The sequence below is a fragment of the Macrotis lagotis genome, chromosome 2, assembly GCF_037893015.1.
Source record: "Macrotis lagotis isolate mMagLag1 chromosome 2, bilby.v1.9.chrom.fasta, whole genome shotgun sequence".
Lineage (NCBI taxonomy): Eukaryota > Metazoa > Chordata > Mammalia > Peramelemorphia > Peramelidae > Macrotis > Macrotis lagotis.
In genome coordinates, this window is record NC_133659.1 from 77400075 (window position 1) to 77422475 (window position 22401).

The following is a 22401-nucleotide window of genomic DNA, read 5'->3' on the forward strand; positions in this document are numbered from 1 at the left end:
TGATGATGTGTCCATGAGGGGTACTTGAAAAGGGGGTAATGTATAAAGTGATTATAATTTGATGTGATTCAAGATTCTTGAGAAGTGTATTTCTAATGAGAAAGAAGAGGGAAGGGTACTTAATTATTATGAGGCAATGTTGTTTATCAAGCAAGCAAGCAAGCAATCAACCTTTGATTGATTGTACTTTGAAGGATGGTACTTTGAAAACAATAAAAACATAAAAAGAAGAAGACTAGGCATTAGTGGATAAATAATGCCAGGTAAAGAGGCACAAAAACCTATTATGGTAGAGGGAAAGAAGGGAGAATGTGAACACTGAGTAAATCCTATTCAATAGATTTGGTCCAAAGAGGGAATAAGATACATTCCCAAATGGGTTTAAAAATCTATCCTGCAGGGAAATGGGATGGAGGGGAGGGAAAGAAAAGGGAAGAAGGAATTAATAAAAGGGAAGGGAACGGGGTGGCTAGGTGGTGCAGTGGATAAAGCACCAGCCCTGGAGTCAGGAGTACCTGGGTTCAAATCCAGTCTCAGACACTTAATAATTACCTAGCTGTGTGGCCTTGGGCAAGCCACTTAACCCCATTTGCCTTGCAAAACCTAAAAAAAAGGGGGGAAGGGAAGGGTATATGTGCAAGTAAACTGAAAGTTTAAAATTTACAAGAAAAGTTAAAGGGGAAAGTGGACAAAGTATTGGTGAGGAGGTAAAAAGGAAAGGAAAGAGAAGAGTACAAATGAGGAAAGATAGCACGGAGGGAAATAATGAATTAGCAAACTTAACTATAAATGTGAATGGGATATACTCTCCCATAAAACAGAAATGGATAGCAAAATGAATTAAAAAAACCAGAATCCTAAAATATGTTGTTTACAAGAAACACATTGGAAGTAGATGGATACACACAGGGTAAAGGTAAAAGGCTAGAGCAAAATATATTATGCTTCAGTAGAAGTAAAAAAAAAAATCAGGGGTAGTGATCCTGATCCTGATATTTTTCAAATCATGATGTAATGAAAATTACATGTGATAAAGGATCATGGAAAGATAAACCAAAAATTAATTGGAAACTAATAACTTAATTTTAAAGGAGTGAATCAATCAACAAATCATATGATTTGATCAATCATTTCATCTAAGAAAATGATAACAATGAGACATCATACCAATATTTATGGGATACAGCTAAAGCAGTTTTTAGGGGAAATTTTATATCTCTAAATACTTATATGAATAAAATAGAGAAAGAAGAGGTCAATGAATAATGTATGCAACTTGATTGGTTGGTTGGTTGATTGGTTGGTTGGTTAGTTCTTGTCCTTTGTTATCAATGAAGACCAAAATGACATCACTATGTTTGAGATAAATGTGTGTCCTACTGTGCTGATCAGATTGATAGGAGCTTGGGATGCTCCACCATAGGCATGCAGCTAAAAAAGCTAGAAAAAAGAACAAATTAATGACTCCCCGATTAAATATCAAATTAGAAATTCTGAAAATGAAGAGAGATTAATAAATTGAAAGCAAGAAAACCACTGCTGTTTGATAAACCCAAAGAGTCCAGCTATTGGGATAAAAACTCTGTCTTCAATAAAAACTGTTGGGAAAATTGGAAGTTAGTATGGCACAAACTTAGATTAGAAGAACACCTCACACCCTATACCAAGATAAGATCAAAACGGATGAAGGATTTAGACATAAAAAACAATATTATAAGCAAACTAGGGGATTAAGGAATAGTTTACCTGTCAGATCTATGAAATGGGAAGCAGTTCATGACCAAGGAAGAGATGGAGAACATCACTAAAAACAAACTAGATGATTTTGATTACATTAAATTAAAAAGCTTTTGCACAGATTAAACCACTGTAACCGAGATCAAAAGAAATGTAGTAAATTGGGAAACAATTTTTACAACTAGTTCTTCTGACTAAGGACTCATTTTTAAAATATACAGAGAACTGAGTCAAATTTTTAAAAGAAAGAAGCCATTCCCCAAATGACAAATGGTCAAAGGATATGCAAATGCAATTTACAGAAAAGGAAATCAAAGCGATTCATAGTCATATGAAAAATTACTCTAAATCATTATTTATTAGAGAAATGCAAATTAAAACTTCTCTGAGGGTACCACCTCACAGCTCTCAGACTGGCCAATATGACCAGAAAGGATAATGATCATTGCTGGAAGGGCTGTGGGAAATCTGGGACACTAACACATTGTTGGTGGAACTGTGAACTCATCCAACCTTTCTGGAGAGAAATTTGGAATTACACCCAAAGGGCAACAAAAATGTGCAAATCCTTTGGTCCAACAATACCACTACTGGATCTATACCCTGAAGAGATGATGAAAAAAAAGGTAAAAACATCACCTGTACAAAAATGTTCACATAGCAGCCCTGTTTGTGGTGGCAAAGAATTGGAAATTGAGTGAATGTCCATCAATTGGGGAATGACTTAATAAACTGTAATATATGTATGTGATGGACACTATTGTTCTATTAGAAACCAGGAGGGATGGGAATTCAGGAAAGTCTGGAAGGATTTACATGAACTGATGCTGAGTGAGATGAGCAGAACCAGAAGAACCTTGTACACTCTAACAGCAACATGGGGGTGATGATCAACTTTAATGGACTTGCTCATTCCATCAATGCAATAATCAGGCACAATTTTGGGATATCTGCAATGGAGAATGCCATCTGTATCCAGAAAAAGAATTGTGAAGTTTGAACAAAGACCAAAGACTATTATCTTTAATTTTTTTTTTAGGTTTTTTTGCAAAGCAAATGGGGTTAAGTGGCTTGCCCAAGGCCACACAGCTAGGTAATTATTAAGTGTCTGAGGCCGGATTTGAACCCAGGTACTCCTGACTCCAGGGCCAGTGCTTTATCCACTATGCCACCTAGCCACCCCTATTATCTTTAATTTTTAAAAAATGTTATCTTATTATGTAATTTTGCTATCTCTTATACTTTATTTTTCTTAAGGATATGATTTCTCTCTCATCACATTCAACTTAGATCATTGTATACCATGGGAACAATGTAAAGACTAACAGACTGCCTGCCTTCTGTGGGGGAGGTGGGGGGCAGCAAGATAAGGGGGGAAAATTGTAAAATTCAAAATGAATAAATAAATATTTTTAAAAGGGATAATTCAGAGCTATTTGCTCAACTGTATGCCAATAAATTTGGTAATCTGAGTAAAATGGATTAATATTTACAAAAATACAAACTGCCCAGATTAGCAGAGAAGGAAATAAAAATATGTAAATAACCCCATTTCAGAAAAAGAAATTGAAGAATCATTGATAAATTCCCTAAGAAAAAGTCTCCAGATGCAGATGCATTCACAAGTGAATTCTACCAAACATTTAAGGAACAATTAATTCCAATTCTGCATAAACTATTTTAAAAATAATAAGAGGAGTTCTGTCAAATTACTTTTATGACACTAATATGGTGCTGATACCTAAACCAGGAAGAACTAAAACAAAGAAAATTATAGACCAATCTCCCTAAATGAACAATGATGCAAAAATCTTAAATAAAATTTTAGCAAAGAGTCCACAGCAAGTTGTTACTAGAATAATTCACTATGTTCAGGGAGGATTTATATATACTAGGTGGGCAAGGATGGTTTAATATTAGGAAAACACTCAACATAATTGAACATATCAGTAACAAAACCAACATAAATCATATGATTATCTCAATAGATGCTGAAAAAGCCTTTGACAAAATACAACATCCATTCCTATTAAAAACACCAAAGAGTATAGAAATTGAGTTTTCCTTAAAATAATAAGCAGAATCTATTTTAAAGCATCAACAAACATTATATATAAAGAGGATAAACTGGGAGTCCAATAAGATCAGGGACAAAACAAGGACGCCCCTTATCAACATTACTATCCAATATAGTATTAGAAATGTTAGTTTTTGCAATAAAAGAAGAGAGGCAGCTAGATGGCACAGTGGATAGAGCACCGGCCCTGGAGTCAGGAGTACCTGAGTTCAAATCCGGCCTCAGACACTTAATAGTTACCTAACTGTGTGGCCTTGGGCAAGCCACTTAACCCCATTTGCCTTGCAAAAACCTAAAAAAAAAAAAAAAAAAAAAGATACCCTTCTCTCAAAGTAAATTTCTCTACTTTTACCCTTGATCTCATCTTCCCCTATAAATTGCTCTTAAGACTAGAGCTCTCTTTCTCTCTCTCTCTCTCTCTCTCTCTCTCTCTCTCTCTCTCTCTCTCTCTCTCTCTCTTTCTCTCTGTCTTTATCTATGTATCTATCTCTTAGTAGATAATAGTTAAAGAAAAGTAACAGCCTTTGGTGGCAGAGTCTCATTACTAGTAAGACCTATTGGACTACACTGATCTTACCTTTTCTTGCCAGTGTTTATAAGCTGTAGTTTGGTTGAGTTCCTGGAGTATTTTGCTTTGAAAATTTGGTTTTTTGATGTCAGATTCATTCCCCACATCTCGAAGAAACCTGTAACGGCTGAAAGATAACAGAATTACAATAAATCCCTGTCCTTTCCTCCTTTCCCACCAAGGTATAAATGTTAGTGTTTCATTCAATCAATTCAATTCATTCATTCATTTTTTATCTGGATTTTCACTTACATTTCACAGTTCCAGAAGAAAGGATGAGAGAGCAAGTCATTTAGCCGATTCTGGAATTCTTCCCCAGGGTTAAGAAGGTTTTGTACAATATCTTTAATGTCTTTATTTTTACAAGCATTTATGATCTTGGTGTCCCTTTGGGCTTTAATTTCCTCAAAAGTGTTTTTCCTCTTCTGCACCACATATAGAACCAGTCTTCCAAGAGCCTAGAAAGAATCAACAAATCCCTTAGTTTATTAAGCTAGACCTATTCTCTGCAAGGCATTTTAATAGACATGAGAGATGTAAAAATGAGTAAAATAAAACTAGCCTTCCAGAGAAACAAAAATCTAAATCGAGAAATAAGGCATTTATACAAGAAAAGACAATGATCTAAGCATTCAAGGATGTTCCTACTAAGAGCCATGTGAATGTGATTGTTTTTCATTCATTCTTGTTCTCAAAGAAGACCATGACATCAGGGAAGTGATGCCAAGACTTGTATGTGAATTGGATTTCAGTGAGGTTGGACTGTGCCTCAGAACAACTAGAGATGGCCCTGGGAAGTGGGGTGATCGGGTTAAGTGACTTATCCAGGGTCACACAATTAGCAAGTCTCAAGTGCCTAAGGTCACATTTGAACTCAGGTCCTTCTGACTCCGAGGTGAGTGGTGTAGACAATAAGTAGTATAGGGATTCAAAAATAGAGCACCATGGGCTAGGGTGTTCAGAGATGACTTATTGGAGAGGATAGAACTTGATTTGGATCTGAAAGGATGACTTGGAATTATAGTTATCCCTTCCACATCATACATTTTCCCATCATGATTTCTTTATTTTTTAAAATTTATTTATTTAAGACAATGGGGTTAAGTGACTTGCCCGAAGTTACACAGCTAGGTAATTATTAAGTATCTGAGGCTGGATTTGAACTCAGGTTCTGATTCCAGGGCCGGTGCTCTAGCCACTGCACCACCTAGCCTCCCCTCCATTAAGATTTCTATATATTGCAGGTCAGTATGAAATAAAATGGGGGGAGTTTTGTGGAAGCAACAACTGACATATGAAGACCTAATAGATGACAAAGAGCCCTATAACCAAATACCTAACCCAAATTTTACAATAAGGTACCATAATCACCCCCATAAAAGAAAAAGAAATTTACACCTCTTGTGAAAGGAGGGCCCAAAAATTTTACAGGAATTTCCCAGATTGTGGAGTGGCATACCCCTAACAGCTGCCTTTCATGTTGTGGAATAGATAACTGTGTATCAGTAGAGAGAATCAGAAAAGAATTTCAAACCAGTGAAAATACCTTTAAAAAAGGTGATTTTCCTCTCCGGATTTCATTTTTGCCTCTCCAGACTTCCTTTTTTTTTCTCAATTCCAGGCCCGCCCACCCCCACATCTTCTCTTTTTTTTTTTATGTGTTCTCTTCCCCATTAGAAGTAAGTTCCGGGGGCAGCTAGGTGGTGTAGTGGATAAAGCACAGGCCCTGGAGTCAGGAGTACCTGGGTTCAAATCCAGTCTCAGACACTTAATAATTACCTAGCTGTGTGGCCTTGGGCAAGCCACTTAACCCCATTTGCCTTGCAAAAAAGCAAAAAAAAAAAAAAAAGAAGAAGTAAGTTCCTGGAAGACAGACTATCTTTTTTGCTTATATATGTATTAGTACTCTTTACAATGACTGACATAATAAATACTTTAAAAATGCTTGTTGATATGCCCAAAGGGCAACAAAAATGTGCATACCCTTTGACCCAGCAATACCACTACTGGTTCTATAATCCTAAAGAGATGATGAAAGAAGGTAAAAACATTACTTCTACAAAAATATTTATAGCAGCCTTATTTGTGGTGGCAAAGATTGGAAATCTTTGTCCTTCAATTGGGGAATGGCTTAGCAAACTGGTATATGTATGTCATGGAACACTATTGTTCTATTAGAAACCAGGAAGGATGGGAATTCAGGGAAGCCTGGAGGGATTTGCATGAACTGATGTTGAGTGAGTTGAGCAGAACCAGAAAAACACTGTACACCCTAACAGCAACATGGGGGTGAAGATCAACCCTGAAGGACTCGCTCATTCCATCAGTGCAATTTTGGGCTGTCTGCAAAGGAGAATACCATCTGTATCCAGATAAGGAGCTGTGGAGTTTGAACAAAGTTCAAGGACTATTCCCTTTAATTTAGAAAAAACCTGATATCTTATTGTCTGATCTTGCCATCTCTTAGACTTTCTGTCTTTTCCTTAAGGATATGAACTTCTCTCTCATCACACTCAATTTGGATCAATGTACAACAGGGAAACAAAATAAAGACTGACAGATTGCTTTCCATGGGGGTGTGGGGGGAGGGAAGTAAGATGGGGGGGATTGTAAAACTCAAATAATATCTTTAATAAAAATTAATTTAAAAAAAGAAAAAAATATTTTTAAAAACCTTTATTAAATTATGATCTTTAAATGATAAAAAAATAAAAATGCTTGTTGACTTGATGTTAGTTGGAATAAAGATGGAATAAAGAAGGTCAGGTTCTCAAGAAGGCAGGGACCTAACTTAGTTAAGATCTAGCTAGTCATGGTTCTGGTTAGATGACTGACTTCAAGGGGAATCAAATCTCTGAGGGCAAGGTTCTGTGAAGACCCAAAGTAGAGGCCCATTTTTAGAAGCCTGATGCTAGTCCTGGGGAGACGCAGGAGGAAATACTCAGATGAAGAAGAAAAAAATTCTCAACAAGCCAACAGAGAAAAATATTTAAAAACTTCTCCTTTTCCCTCTCTTAGGGAATTTCCAACATTGCCTTCTCTATAAGAAGGTCATTGTACTAACCTAGACTTTTAGTAAGATGTTCTGAATGGAAGGGAAGACTGTGCCAGACTATAGACAAAAAGAGACCAAAGAGGATAACCCTAGCTCTTTAAAGTCAGAAAAATTGCCTCAGGAGTTAATGAAAAAAGCTTAAATAGCTTCTGGATAAAAAGATACTCATATGTCATCTGGCTTTCTAGTTGGCATAGTGAATAGACTGCCAGAATGGAATCAAGAAGACTCAAAACTGTCCTCAGACACTTACTAGCTGTATGATCCTGGGCAAGGCACTTAACCTTGCTTGCCTCTGTTTCCTCATCTGTAAAATGAAATGAAGAAGGAAAAAAAACCAAAACAATCCAGTATCTTTGAAAAAAAGCAACAACCCAAAGGAGGGTCACAAAGAGTCAGACACAACTGAAACCACAGTACAATAATAACATACACCAGTTTGAGTTGAAGTCAAAAGCTTTTCTGAATTGATCCATAGAAATTTCTTCTACTTAGAGACTTCTGCTCAATCCATAAACCAAAAGATTCCCTCTATCTTTGCCTGGACTCCTAATCCTGTTTCCTCCGGCTTATCTCAATTGTAATCCTTTTGTATTACAACTATAACTGTCCTCTAGTCCCTGCTGGTAATTTAGACTGATCCATTCCTTCCACTCCCAATTAACCACACCTTAGCAGCACCCAGTCATTTCTTGAATCCTAGCTCCCTGGAGAAAAGGCATAATACAACCCAACTTAGAGTAGGTTCAAATAATGTAGTAGACAAGGGAAGAAAGAGAAGGGTACTGCTCTGATGAATGAAAGAGAACTTTAACCAAAAACATCTTACTGCTCTGAAAGCATCTGAGTTTCATATATATATAGATGAACTGTGAGCCAAAGGAACAGCTTTCAAATACTGAAAAAGCTGGAGGAGGACTTGGGATTGCTCTACCTGACCCAGGAAGAAAGGCAGATTTTTGATTTGATATTCAGGCCATTATTACCTCTTGCCTGGATTGTTATAGTGGCCTTCTTATTGCTCTACCCTCTCCACTCCTTTTCCATGGAACCTTCAAAATCAGTTTGCTAAAACACAGGTCTGTCTATGACACACTCTTATTCATTAAATCGAATAGTTCCCTATTATCTTTAGATTAAATACAAACTCTTCTGTTTGTCTTAAAATAAAGGCCCACAACTCAGTAGTTTCAATATAACTGTGGTCTTAGAGCCATCTAGTTCAACCTCATCTTATTACAGATAAGGAAACTGAGGCCCAGATAAATTCAGTGACTTGCCTAGTGGAGAAGAGGAAAGAGAACATTTATTAAATATGTAGCAGAGATACTGTGTTAACCATTTTGCAAATATTATTTCATTTGAGTCAGGGTCATATAAATATTAAGTATCAGAGGAAGAATTCAAACCCAAGTCTTATAATTCAAAATTCTGGTGTCTTTCCACTATATTATATTATCAAGAACACAGGTGCATAATGGTTTTCGGTTGGGTTTTTTTCAGCAAAAAAGACCAAAGGAGTTATCTTTGTTCTTTCCTTTTTTTCCTTTAAAGCTTTCTTGCATTCAGTTCTGTCTCAGTTAAATCCAATTTAAGAATGAATCAAGATAATAACCCACAATGTCATTGGTCCTCTTCAGAAGTGAAGAAATGTTGTTCAGAACAAATAACACAAAAGTCATGAAAACTGCTCCACTATTTAAAGTGGTCCTTTTACAAAGAAAAATTCCTAATGTGAATCCACATCAAATCAACAGACTATTTTCACAATATTGATTTTTACAATATTGCTGATCCTGGGAAGAGATGTTCCCAAGAAAGATCACCTGAAGTTCAAATAAGCAGTTTTGGAGATAAAAATCAATTTCTTAATTCACAACAAAGACAAAAACACCATCAAATTGTCTTTGCTTCTTCACATTTTTTTTTCATTTGAGTAAACATTTTACAGCAAGGTGGAACAGTGGATAGAGCATCTGACTTGGAATAAGGAAGATGCAATCTTTCTGAGTTCAAACAGGGTTCTGTACACTTAACTAGCTGTGTGATCCTGGTCAAGTCATTTAATCCTGTTTGCCTCAGTTTCCCCATCTGCAAAATGATCTGGAAAAGAACATGACAAACCCCTCCAGTACCTTTGCTAAAAAAAAAGTCAGACACTACTCAAACAACTCCACAACAACTGACATGATATAACGCAACTTTATTTTTGTTCCATTCTATGAATTTAGCTTGGGGGGGAGGGGAGGAGGAGAAATGTAAAATCAGAATCACAGAATTTTAGAGTTAGAAATGCCATCAGAGGTCATCTGATCCAACTCATCCATGAAAGGAATTCCTACCATAATATACCAGCAAGGGTGACCCTGGCAAATAAAACTGAACATTAGGCTTACTAGGGATGTTATTTCATCAGGTCAGAATAAAAAGAAACTGAATAAATGGATGGTTGCCTAGATAGAGAGATGAATGGATAAAAGGAGGGATGGCTATAAAAGCATTTATTAAGATTAAAGCAGCGTAGAAAAGCAAATAGCACTACCTTTTCTTTAATATAATTTCCATTCAGGGCGGAGCCAAGATGGCCCAGTGAAAGCAGCATTTCCTGACAACTCCAACCCCCCCAAATCCCCAAAAAACAAAGGATGGCTCTAGCCAAAATTTAGAGGGGCAGAACCCACAGAAAGGCTGAGTGATACATTTTCCCAGTCCAAGATAACTTAGAAGTTCCTCCAGAAAGGTGTACTTCACCAGGACCAGGGGGTTGGAAAAAAGCCACAGCACAGCCCAGTCCAGTCCAGTGCAGCCCAGTCCAGCGCAGCCCAGGGATCAACCTCAACAGCCTGAAGGGGTGGTGAGAGCACTCTGCTGTACCTGGGTGAGCATGGAGTGAGGAGCACCAGTGCAGAGCCTGCAGCGAGAATTGGGAGAAAGCAGCCTGCACCCCCAGAGACAGTAAGGGAAGTCTGCAGAGATTTCTCTGCTCTCCCAGGGGTAGGACCCTGCCATCTGCCTACACTCAGACCCAGGGTGCAGTTTGGGCTTCCATATTAAGATAGCTGGATCCCTCCTTATAGCCTCCGGGTAGAGGGAGGTACTGGGGCCATCTACATATCAAAGCACAGGCAAGAGAGCTCAAGACCTTGGAGGAATAAAGGTCTCAGTGGAGTGTCCCAAAATTAAAAAAACAACCCCAAAGCCTTGGAAGTGCTGTAAATTAGCCTTGGGCTGAGGAAATGAGTAAACAACAGAAAAAGAAGGATCTGACCTTAGAGAATTACTTCAGTCCCATGTAAGATCAAAACACATACTCAGATGATGACAAAACCGAAGCTTCCATCAAAACCTCCAAGAGAAATAGAAAATGGGTTCAGACTGTGGATGAGTTTAAAAAAGACTTTGAAAAGCAATTAAGGCCTGAGTTCAAATCCAGCCTCAGACATTTAATAATTACCTAACTGTGTGACCTTGGGCAAGTCACTTAACCCCATTTGCCTTGCAAAAAAACTAAAAAAAGCAATTAAGGGAGATGGAGGAAAACTTGGGAGGAGAAATGAGAGCAATGCAGAAAAAATCATGAAAATCAAATCAAAAGCTTGGTGAAAGATATACAAAAAAATACTGAAGAAAATAATATGTTAAAAACCAGTTTAGGCCTAATAGAAAAAGTAAACCAAAAGGCAAATGAGGAGAAGAATGCCTTAAAAAGCAGAATTGGCCAGCTGGAAAAGGAGATAAAAAAGCTCTCTGAAGAAAATAACTCCTTCAAATGCAAAAAATAGAAGGAAAGGAAGCTGGTGACTTTGCAAGAAAGCAGGAAGAAATAAAACTTTTCCAAAAAAGCCAAAAATTAGAAGAAAATGTGAAATATCTCATTGGAAAAAAACAACTGATCTTGAAAACAGATCCAGAAGAAATAATTTGAAAATTATTGGACTATCTGAAAGCCATGACCAGGAGAAGAGCCTAGACTGCATTTTTCAAGAAATAATACAGCAAAATTGCCCTGACATCCTAGAAGCTGAGGGTAAAACAGAAATCAAGAGAATTCACCAGTCACCCCCTGAAAGGGATCCCAAAAGAAAAACTTCTGGGAATATTATAACCAAATTCCAAAACTCCCAAATCAAAGAGAAAATTCTAAAAGCTGCCAGAAACAGACACTTCAACTACCGAGGCTCCATAGCCAGGATTACACAGTATCTGGCAGCATCTACATTAAGGGCTCATAGGGATTGGAATATGATATTCCAGAAGGCAAAAGATCTTGGTTTATAAATGAGGATCAACTACACAGAAAAACTGAACATTCTCTTTCAGTGGAAAAGATGGATTTTCAGTGAAATGGGACTTTCAAACTTTCCTAACGAGACGACCAGAGCTGAACAGAAAGTTTGATCTCCAATTGCAGGATTCTGGTGAACCACAGAGGGAGTGGAAGAGAGGGACTAACTATGAGGAACTTGATGATGTTGAACTGTTTGTATTCCTGCACAGGAAGAAGATATTGATGACTCTCATGAACTTTCTCATTTATAAGAACTGTTAGAAGGAGCACATATGGACAAGACACAGGAAGGAGCAGAATATAATGGTATGGGGTGATAAAGGGATGGAGTCAATGGGCAATGGAGGAAGTACTGGGAGGAAGGAAAAGGAGATGAAGAAGCTGAGAGATTTCACATAAGAGTCAAAAAAAAAGCTTTTTTCAGTGGAGGGGAGGGGGGAAGGCAAGGGGGAATGAGTGAGCCTTCATTCTCATCAGAAATGGCTCAGGGAGGAAATGGCATACACACTTAATAGGGTGAGGAAATCTGTCTTGCCCTGGAGAAGGATGGGAGGAAAGGGATGGAATGAGGGGGAATGGGGAGAGGAAAGACAGGAATAGGTGATAGAAGAGAGGAAGACCGAGGGAGAGGGTACTCAAATGCAACACACTTTTGGACAGGGCCAGGATGAAAGGAGAGAGAGAGCAGAATAGAAGTACAGCTAGTAATAGCAACTGAGGGAAAAATATTGAAGCAACTTCTCTGGTGGATTTATGATAGGGAAAGCAACTCACCCCAGAGACAGAGCCATTGAAATCTGAACACAGACTAAAGTAGATTTTTTAAATTTTCTCTCTATTCTTCCCATCTTCTTGGGGGGAGGGGGTTTATGTTTATTCTTATGTTTACTCTTATAACATTCAATTTACATCAATGTATGGCATGGAAACAATGTAGAGACTGTCAGATAGCCTTGGGGAGGGGAAGGGAGGAGAGGGGAAAATTGTAGAATTCAGAGCCTTGCAAAAAATGATGGGTACATATTACTATTGTATTTAATTGGAAAACAAATTAAATGTTAAAAAATATATAATTTCCATTCATAAAGCCCTACCTATTTCAGACAGTATCAAGGATTATGGTATCAAAAACTTTCTTTTCTGGATCTTCAGGAACTATTACTTCAATCAATCTTTTATGACTTCCTTTAAGTTCCAATCAAAATAGTACTTTCTATAGGAAGCCTTCCCCAACCTCTCCAAATTTCAGTGCCTTCCCTTTGTTAATTATTTCCTATTTACCCTGCATATAGTTTGTTATGTATAGATTTGTTTGCTTGTTGACTCCTCCAAGGTCCTTGAACTTGGTGACTATTTTTTGCCTCTTTCATACTTAGCATAGTACCTGGTATTTAAACAATAAATATTTAGTATTAAATTTGATCATTATTAAAATATATTATAATGATAATATAAATAAAATTATGTGAAATTAAATATAATTTATTAAGCTTAATAAATGTTTATGGGTCATTTGATTAATTGGGGTGACTACAAGGCCTTTCACCATCATCGTTGCCCTATTCTATATATTTTCCAGTTTATCAATATCCTTTCTAACATGACTAAAATGAAATGATTTTGTACCCTTTGATCAGAAAATAAGATTGGGGGCTAGGTGGAGGCAGAAATAGAGAGAGGGAGAATATTAAGATTAAAAAAAAAGAAAATTAAATGCGATTCAGTTTGAAGGGAAAATACCTTTAGATCATCCTTAATTTTCTGCCGACTCTCATCCAACTGTTCGCTCTTATCAAAATCTACCAAACAAACTTCATTTTTAGAATCTGACAAAGAAAAAGGCAAGAAATTGTTAAGCGGAATGAAAACTCCTCATCCCCTCCCCCATGGAATGACTTAAAAAACTTCTATGAGCATGCATCTGAATATGCCATCCCTCTTTTCTATAGAGGCGAATACTATCTCATATTTATCTAGTGTTTTGTCCTTTTCAAAGCACCTTCACATATATAATTGACCACCACCCACAAGGGATAGGCACTTGACTTTCTGTCAGTGGGTAGGACTCTGCAATAAGGCATCCACACACTCCCCTTCATGACTAGTAATATACATTGATGAGGTACTAGATACTCCTGAAAAGCTAAATCCATCTGGCTCAGATGAATTATATTCCAGATTCTGGAAGAAATGGGAAATATAATTGCTGAGCCTATTGTCCATGATCTTTGAAAGGTCACAGAGAGAGGCTGAGATTCTGGAAGACAGGAGAAAAGAAAAATCATGTCCCTATTTTCAAAAGAGGAAAGAATATGAAATCTTCAAAATATAGGCTAGAGGGCTTATTTTCTAATTTCTTATTTTTCTGGCAAAAGTTTAGGATATATTATTAAAGAGATAGTTTGTAAGCATTTAGAAAGAGAAGCCATGATCAGTAAGAGTCAACATAATTATGTGAAAACTTTATGTTAGTGAATATATCTTAAGACTTTGAAAAAGTTTTAAACATTTCAAAACTTATTATACAAAATCAGGTACTTTTTAATGTCGGTAAATTCATTCTATTCCACTAGGTATTTACTTAGGAAAGATATCCCATGGGCATGGAACTAAAGTTCACTAAAGTGCAGAGGGATGCCCATCAAAATGGGAAATGACTGAACATATGGTATATGTTTGTCCTCTTTAGGGTGAGATCCTTCTCCCATGCTATTCTCTTTCTCATTTTTCTTATAGGAACAAGATGCTGCAAAAGCAGCATCATTATTCACATTATTTATCTAGAAATTTAAGTTTAGTGAGAAAATTAGTGAGTGGGTATTTTCTCCATTTTACAGGTGAGTAAACTGAAGATAAGAAATATCATGTGGATTTGCCCATGGCTATATAATAAAATCAATCCAAAAAGCATTAATTAGTGTAAGACATTGTCTTAGGTATTAGAATAGGGGGTTTTAACTTGAGATCTATGAAAAATTTCAGAAAGTCTATGAACTTGGATAGAAAAAACAATTGCATCATTATTTTTACTATCTCTAAATGAAATTTAGCATTTTCTTTATTTATGAATTTTAAAAAACCAGCCTGAGATGGAGTTCATAGACTTCATCAGACTGCCAAAGGGGTATATACCATAAGAAAAAGACCCCCTCCATACCTAGAAATACAGACATTATGAAAAATAGAATATTTCAAATGGACTATCTGATTCATAGTAGAGTGACAGAAAGGCTCATATTACTTTGGGTAATCCATTGCATAATCCTTCCCCAAGCTCTGGACTTAGATAGACTAGGTCCAGTCTTATGGGCTCACCCAGAAGTATCAATTTCTCTTTAGTTCCTTGCCCCTAATGGGTATTTCTAGTCTACCTTATGAAAATTTTAGCTAATAAATGTTGGAAAGATAGTTTTGTTTAGGGCAGTGAAGAGAATATAAACCTGAACGCAAAGGAGGAACTTTCTCTTTTTTTTTTTTTGAAATAGCAAACTTTAGGAGTTAGGGCTTTGTGTAGCTGGTAGGTGTGTAGTTATAGTGCTAAAAGTTCCCAGGTTATGTGAACTGAACTTCAAGATAGTTCAGCAGGACTCGGGTATAATCCCTTCTTTTTCATTTTTATGTCCATACTTTTTGGTATTTTATGTATGTTTTGTTTTAGTCCAAATTTCCTCATGCAAAGAAATGATCTGAAAAATTGCTATAACCACTTCAACCTACAATTTCCCCCAAAGTAAGCAGTGGATATTTTAATTTCATCTATATGATAGCTATACAACTCTGATTTCAAGGAGAAATCACTACTTTAGAAGTCCTGAGTGCCATTTACCAAGACCCCCAGGTTTAGAAAACCTGCATTGTGAGAGAATTTTGGGGAGGAACTTTGGTGTCCAATTTTGGATACCAAAAAATATACTATGTTCTTTGGGCAGTTACACATACATCTAGGAGAAGGAAGATCAGAACCACAGAAGGAAATGGACTTTGAATTAAGAATTTGCTCTAGATAATTTTCAAAGTTAATAATCTCCATGTAAATCACCAAAAATTCACTGCAGGTCTTTGATATGTTACAGAGAAAGCTAAATGATCTCATTTTTTTTAATTCCCTAAACCTCAATGACTGTGTTGGAGACTCACCTATTAAGATATTCCCTGGGTGCAGGTCCTGATGGGTATAGTTGTTTCTGTGTAGTTCTTGCACTGCCTTAAATAAGGACTTGAGAATGTTTTGGAAGTCCTTCTCCTGCAAGGGTGCTTCTCTTTGACCAGTCAGATGTTCCTCCAGAGTCCTCTCACAAAGAGCAAAGCACAAATACAAACAGTCCTTTTGGCTCTCTGTCCCATAAAACACCACTAAGTTTCTGTTCATCCGGCAATGGTTGATGCAAGTGATTTCCTGTTGCGCCCGTTGACTATCTTCTGAGAATCGCTTCACAGCTGCCTCTTTCCCATCATAAAACCCCAGGTAAACACCACCTTCAGAAGTTTCTGCAATCCTGTATTCTTCTTGAATGAAAATCTTGAGTTTGCCAATCATAGGACGGTATATTGAGGAGAGATGTATCAGGGGATCTCGCCATCGTTGACTGTTTGGTTCATAGACTTTACAAGGGGAATGGAAATTCTCACTGGCCCCATACTCTCGAAGAAGTTTGATCATCTTCCGGTCATATTTTCTCTGAGCTATACCAATGAGATCTCCACAGTCTAGATGAGCTCCATTTTCACACAGCAACTGAGCAATGTCAACATGCTTCTTCTCAACAGCAACCAAAAGAGCTGTGTTTCCATCTTTATCCGTCTCATTGACATCTGTTCCATCTCTTTTCAGCATTATCTGTACTAACTCAACATCCTCCATCTCTACTGACAAAATTAAAGGTGTTTTTCCCTTTTCTCCCCTCACATTGACATCAACTCCATGATCTAGGAGGAAACATATGATCTCCTTCACCTTCTTGTTCTGAGGATTTTTAAAACTATAGATCAAGGCATTTCTGCCCTTATTGTCACAGACATTCACATCTGCCCCCATAGTTGTAAGAAGGATTTTCAATGCATCAAGATGACCTTGTTCAGCTGCATCCATGAGGGCTGTCGTTCCCCCTTTGCCCAGTTTCTTTTGTTCCTCACTAGTTTGTCGTCCCAAATTCACTTGTGCCCCTTTTTCATACAGGAATTTTAAAGCATCCACGTGACCATAAAAGGCAGCTTCCATAAATGCTGTGAACCCATGGTTATCATATTCATTGATATTTGCTCCTTTAGAGAGGAAAAGTTCGAGTAGCTTCACATTTCCCACAATCCCAGCAACAATAAAGGGAGTGGCACCATTTTTCTTCTTGATATGAAGATCAGCACCTTTCTCTAGTAAAAGCTGGACAATGTCCAAGTTGCCTTCTTCCACAGCATTATGGAGCGGAGTCCAGCCAGACTCCTCCTGGACATTGACATCATCTCCTCTTTCTAACAGTTCTAGGACCAACTCAATGTTACCTTCCTGAACAGCTTGAATCAAAGGATTCATCTTAGGCAAAGACAGTGTCTATTGGGAGTTGTTTTTTATTGACCTCCAAGATAGTCAAAGTCATATGATAATGCTATGATGTGTGATCCTCTTTGCCTAAGAGAAAAAGGAAATACATTTCATTTTGATCTGATTAAGAAACTTTGAAAGTCTTCAGTTGAGAAAGGTGAGGATTGTCTGACTAATAAACAACATTCTCTGAGTCTTTTATTTCTCCATCTGATCAAGAATAATTTTATCAATTCACCAGATAAGCCACATTAAAAACAAATTTTTCTACCCAGTCCACATATTGATGGCTATTATATGTCATCCCCTAATTCTCCAATCTTTCTCAAAAAGTTCTGTCCTTAGGTGCTTATATTAGAGAACTTCATCCTCTTTGTTGGTGTTGTCTCAGACTCCCTAATCTTCACCTGCCTACATAATTTCTTGAGAGGCGAGTCCTTCACCCAATCCTGAAGATTAGGAAATTTAAAAAATTAACTAGCTTAGTCTTATTTATAACATATTTTCATACATGCAAAGGATCTATAGTCAACTTTTGATAATCTGGCAATTCCTCAGTCTCCTTAAATAGCACCAGCTACTTCTTCCTGCCACCTTAACCACATCTACAGATGGTAACACACTGTATCTCAGCAATACCCAGAGATATTCCATTTTCCTAATTTAAAACTCTGCTATTCTTCTGTCTGACCTCAATCTCCTATCATTCCATCTCAACCCAGTATCTCACCCCCTCTAAACCCAACTTTCATCTCATTAAAGCCTCAGAGGGATCTCTGCCAGTCAGGACTTGGTCAAGTCATTTCTCCTGCACTAACTTCACCTCATTCTCTCTCTCTAATCTGGACTTGTAGTTAATGTTTTCCATTGGACACAGTTTTCTGCTACCCCTCCTCCCATATGCATCCTGCTGTGGCTCATTCCTTGTCAGACCATACAGCCCAGGATTATTCCATCATCTTACTCTGCTGTTCCTACTCAAATACTGCCAATCAGAGCTTCTGGAGGGAGAGAGATAGAGAATCAGTTAGGGAAAAATGCAAGTACTTCTTGCTTCACTGAGAACCCAGTTGAGAATAGATAACACTGCAGTGTCTTCCACTATTACCAAGGAATTTTAATAACCCCTATCTCCCCTAGTTGTTGTGAGGATCAGATGAGATAGACATTGTAAAGTGCTTGGCATAGGGTCTGACTTATATAAAGGCTTTTTCCCTTCTTTCCCTCTACTTCATCACCTCCAGTGGCTCTCTATTACTCTTAGAATCAAATATAAGCTATTATGTTAATCTCTTTAAAACCATTCACATCTTTGTCCCATTTCTCTTTCCAGACCCAATGGATAATACATTCTTTTTCACATACCTCTATCTAACCAAACAGACTCCATGACCATGTCCCATCACTATTTCTTTATACTGGATACCACTCTTAGAATGGCCTCCTTCCTTAACTTCACTCCCCAGACTCTTCTTCCTTTAAGACAAACCTTCTCATAAAGTCTTTTTTGATCTCCTTCAACTTGAATGCCTTGAATAGGTTTTAATTTGTTTTGATTCTCCTCATATTTATTGTGTACAAAGGTCTCCCCATTGGAATAAGTTCCTTGGAAGTGGAGATTGTTTCATATTGCACTCCCGTCTCTGGAAACTACCACAATACCTAGCTTATAATAGGCAATTCATCAATGCTCCCTGGGAGACACCTGTGTCACCCAAACACATCCTTAATCCCACCCTGACTCTCTTGTCTTTCATAAACAAATTCACTGAGCCAACTAGTCTCCCCATTCTACAGTTGGGAGTGTGGAGGGCCATCGTGTGAATGGAGGACGAGGGAAAGAAACAGAATTGAGAGAAACAAAGGGGGCTTAAGAGACCCAGCAGGAAATAAAGGGTAGCAAGGAAGGAGAAGTTTGCCCAGAAGCATCTTAGTTTCAGTTTCAGTTTTCTTTAGGAAATAGTTCCTTTGCTAGATCAACAGCACCAGGGCAAAAGGAAAACTGACGATTTTACAGCTGATCAGAAAAGAGCAGAATCCACCCCTGGGCCCCTTCGTCCCCCGTGGGCCTCTTGGAACCTTTCCCAGTTTGTGAGACAGCAAAGAAAAGGACCGTATCTCAGATTCGAAGCCCAGCTTTCCTCCCGCTGCCCACACCTACCTTCAGCTTCCCTGACTGGCTCAGTGCTTCCTGCCAGCGTCGCCCTGGCACTTTGTCTCCCAGTCTCACAGGAGCTTTGGGTCACAGCTTGTCTCCTAGAAGGCTGGAGTCTTGAATGCAAACAGCTGAGGGAGTAAAGGAACCTCAGCTCTGGGCTTTTTCTCTGGGTGACATCACTGAGCAGGAGGCGGGACAAAGAAAAGGTTGTAGAAATGAGAAAAGGATTGAGAAAGAGCAAAACACTGTCTCAAGATCTGGCAGCCAGGGTCTTGCCCGGAAACATTGCAGTTTTGTTTGAGTTTGAGATCCAGGGAAAGTTGTCTGGGAGGGAAAGTGCTTTATAAACTTGACCAATCAATAAGCCTTAAACCTCTTTTTGGCTCAATCATAGCAAGTCAACTTCAGGATATGCCACTTTGACCAATGTACCCAATTCTCAGATCTCGACTGCCTTGCCCTATATCCTTGAGTAATTAATATTAGTAATGATTTACATTTGCCTAACCGTCTAAAGTTTGTAAAACACTTATTCCTTACTATCAATAACTTCAGAAAATTTAAATAATCTGCCTAAGGTCACAGAGAATAAATGCTTAAACCAGAATTTGAACCCAGAAGTCCAGAAACAGAGACATAGATTACATTTAAATTATATTTCAATTATAATTCAATTCAATTTCACAAGTTTTTCAAGTGTCCAGCATGGACCTGCCTATTAGGAAGCAGAGTGGTTAGGGCAGAGGTTAGGAAAAGTCCTTGACTATTCATTCTGATTCTAACATTATACCATAAGTAGTTCATCCTATATATTCAATTGGCAGGGAAGGTAGTAGATGGAAATCCCTGGAACAGCTCCAGGTGGTAAGACAGAAGACTGAAAGGAAGAAAACAACCTAGGCTCACCCAGAAATGCTGCTGGGGATTATAAATTCTAAAACTATAAACCTTCAAAATATTAGGTTAAAATAGAATGATTCTGTTAAAAAAAAAAATAAAAGGATTCTGTTAGCACCAAGAAGTGTAGAAGGGCAGGCCCAGAATGGGATGGAGCTCATCTACCATATATTAGAACTTTAGCTTTCACAACATGACTTTTCTGGTTGTTAAAACACCTTGAATATTGGGGTAGAATCCAGTTTTCCAGGTTTTCTTGCCTCTGTATCTTCGAAGATATTGTTCAATAGGGTCTTTTCCCTTCTACAACTCTTAGCATATTGAGGCTCATTTAAGACTCAGCTCATATACCACCTCCTACCTGAGATCTTTCCTAATCACCCAAATCTTGGGAATCTTCACCCCCTAAAATATTTTGTATTTACTTAGTCTATATTTATATATTTGCTCATATGTTTATGTTTTTAGTTATTTATATACATGTTTATATGTTGGTTTCCTCAGTTGAATGAATGTTCCTTGGGGTCGTATTATTTTCATTTCCATACTTCTCTTCCAAAATCTTGTAAAATCCTGTTCAGAGGTGAGCTCCTTGAAAGTAGGTTTCATATTTTTACCTCTCTTTGTAACCCCAGACATGATATGATTTACAAGTGAACTGGATTTTGATGCTTTCTGTCCTAAGACTCACTTGCTATGTTCTGTCTAGAATAAGACTGAAATTTATTCTAAAGAATGGGTTAGGAAATTTGCGGGGGTCCAGCCTCCATGGGGTCCTTGGAACTTGACAGGAGGGATAGAGTCGGCAAAATGAGTTGAGTCAACAAGTGGGTATAGGCAGGAGCAGGTTGACTGACTGTCAGCTGCTTAGATTTATTTTTATAGTCTTAGAATCATATGAAACAAGCAAACTAAAATCATTTCCTTGGTTACAAAAGTATACAATTTTCATCATTAATCACATAGTTCATATGGTTACAAGTTTGATCATGTCGTGGTTACAAGTGTGATTATCAATCATGTAATTAATTTTCTTGTCCCTGCTCAGACCGTGATGACCTCAACCTGCCTGTTGCCTAGTTTGTTGCTGCATAGTAAAGTTATTGATTAAACAGAACTTTCCTTAGAATAATCTTTGATATAATTTGTTTAATAGAATGCTTCTATGTTTTTGTACCGCATATGTAATGTTTTCGATATGCTCCCTTGACAACCTATAGTGAGGGTAGCTGTTTGTCCACCTGTCCGTTGACTCCTTCAATAACTAATTTTCCTTTCAGCCCTTGTTGGTAGATGCTACAGTTTCTATGGCTTTTTATTCTTTGCCAATAAACTAAGGCTGTTAGAGTTCACATATTGGTTACCTATACTAACTATTCTCTCACCATTTTTATCATATATTCCTGTGTATGATAAGGGGGACAAAACTGTTAATTTCCCTGGAATTCTATCTGACCCATCTTGTATCTGGTTTCCCTGTATATGTTCTGACATGTCCCTGGAACTCCCAGTGCTGTGTCTTCCAAAGATTTCATAATGCCGGAGCCTTTTGTATGTCTCAGGGAGAGGCAGTCCTGTTAAATTTGGACAGAGTTCACAATCTGTTTTACTCAAGGAATTTCTCTGAAATCCTTCCTTTATAGTCATTCCACTATTAGGATGAGTAAGTTTTGCAATCAATAATAGACCTATAAATATGGGTATACATGGAATCCCTATATATATTGAAGAAGGAAATGTTGTTTTATCAGGCAGTGTGACTGCCCTGAGTCTTCTTGCCACAACTGTGTCAAACAGCTTAGAGACCCTGGCTCCCAACAGAAATTAGCAGAAGGAGCTAGAGATTCAATGGATAGAACACCATGTACAGAATCAGGAGGACCCAGGTTCAAATCTAACCTCAGACATTTGCTAATTGAGTGACCTTGGGCAAGTCAATTGACTTCTGCCTGCCTCAGTTTCCTCATCTGTTGAATGGGGATAATAATATTATCTATTCCCTTGGGTTGTTATGAGTATTAAATGAGATATGGATAAAGTGCTTTGCTAACTGAAGAAGCTCTATAAATGCTATTATTATTATTA

At 37.7% G+C, this 22401-nt stretch overlaps 1 protein-coding gene across 2 annotated transcripts in view; it reads right to left on the reverse strand.

Moving 5' to 3' along the window:
- RNASEL (ribonuclease L) overlaps nt 1–19597 on the reverse strand; it is an 86193-nt gene extending 66596 nt beyond the window's left edge. For both annotated transcript variants that reach the window (XM_074222193.1, XM_074222192.1), the window contains exons 1-5: nt 19423–19597; nt 15863–17348; nt 13466–13551; nt 4635–4840; nt 4392–4509 (exon numbers count right to left, since the gene is read on the reverse strand). In XM_074222193.1, the coding sequence (XP_074078294.1) occupies nt 4392–4509; nt 4635–4840; nt 13466–13551; nt 15863–17252 (1800 nt within the window). In that variant the 5' untranslated portion in view covers nt 17253–17348; nt 19423–19597. The remainder of the gene's footprint in view (nt 1–4391; nt 4510–4634; nt 4841–13465; nt 13552–15862; nt 17349–19422) is intronic.
- Nucleotides 19598–22401: the final 2804 nt, after the last annotated feature.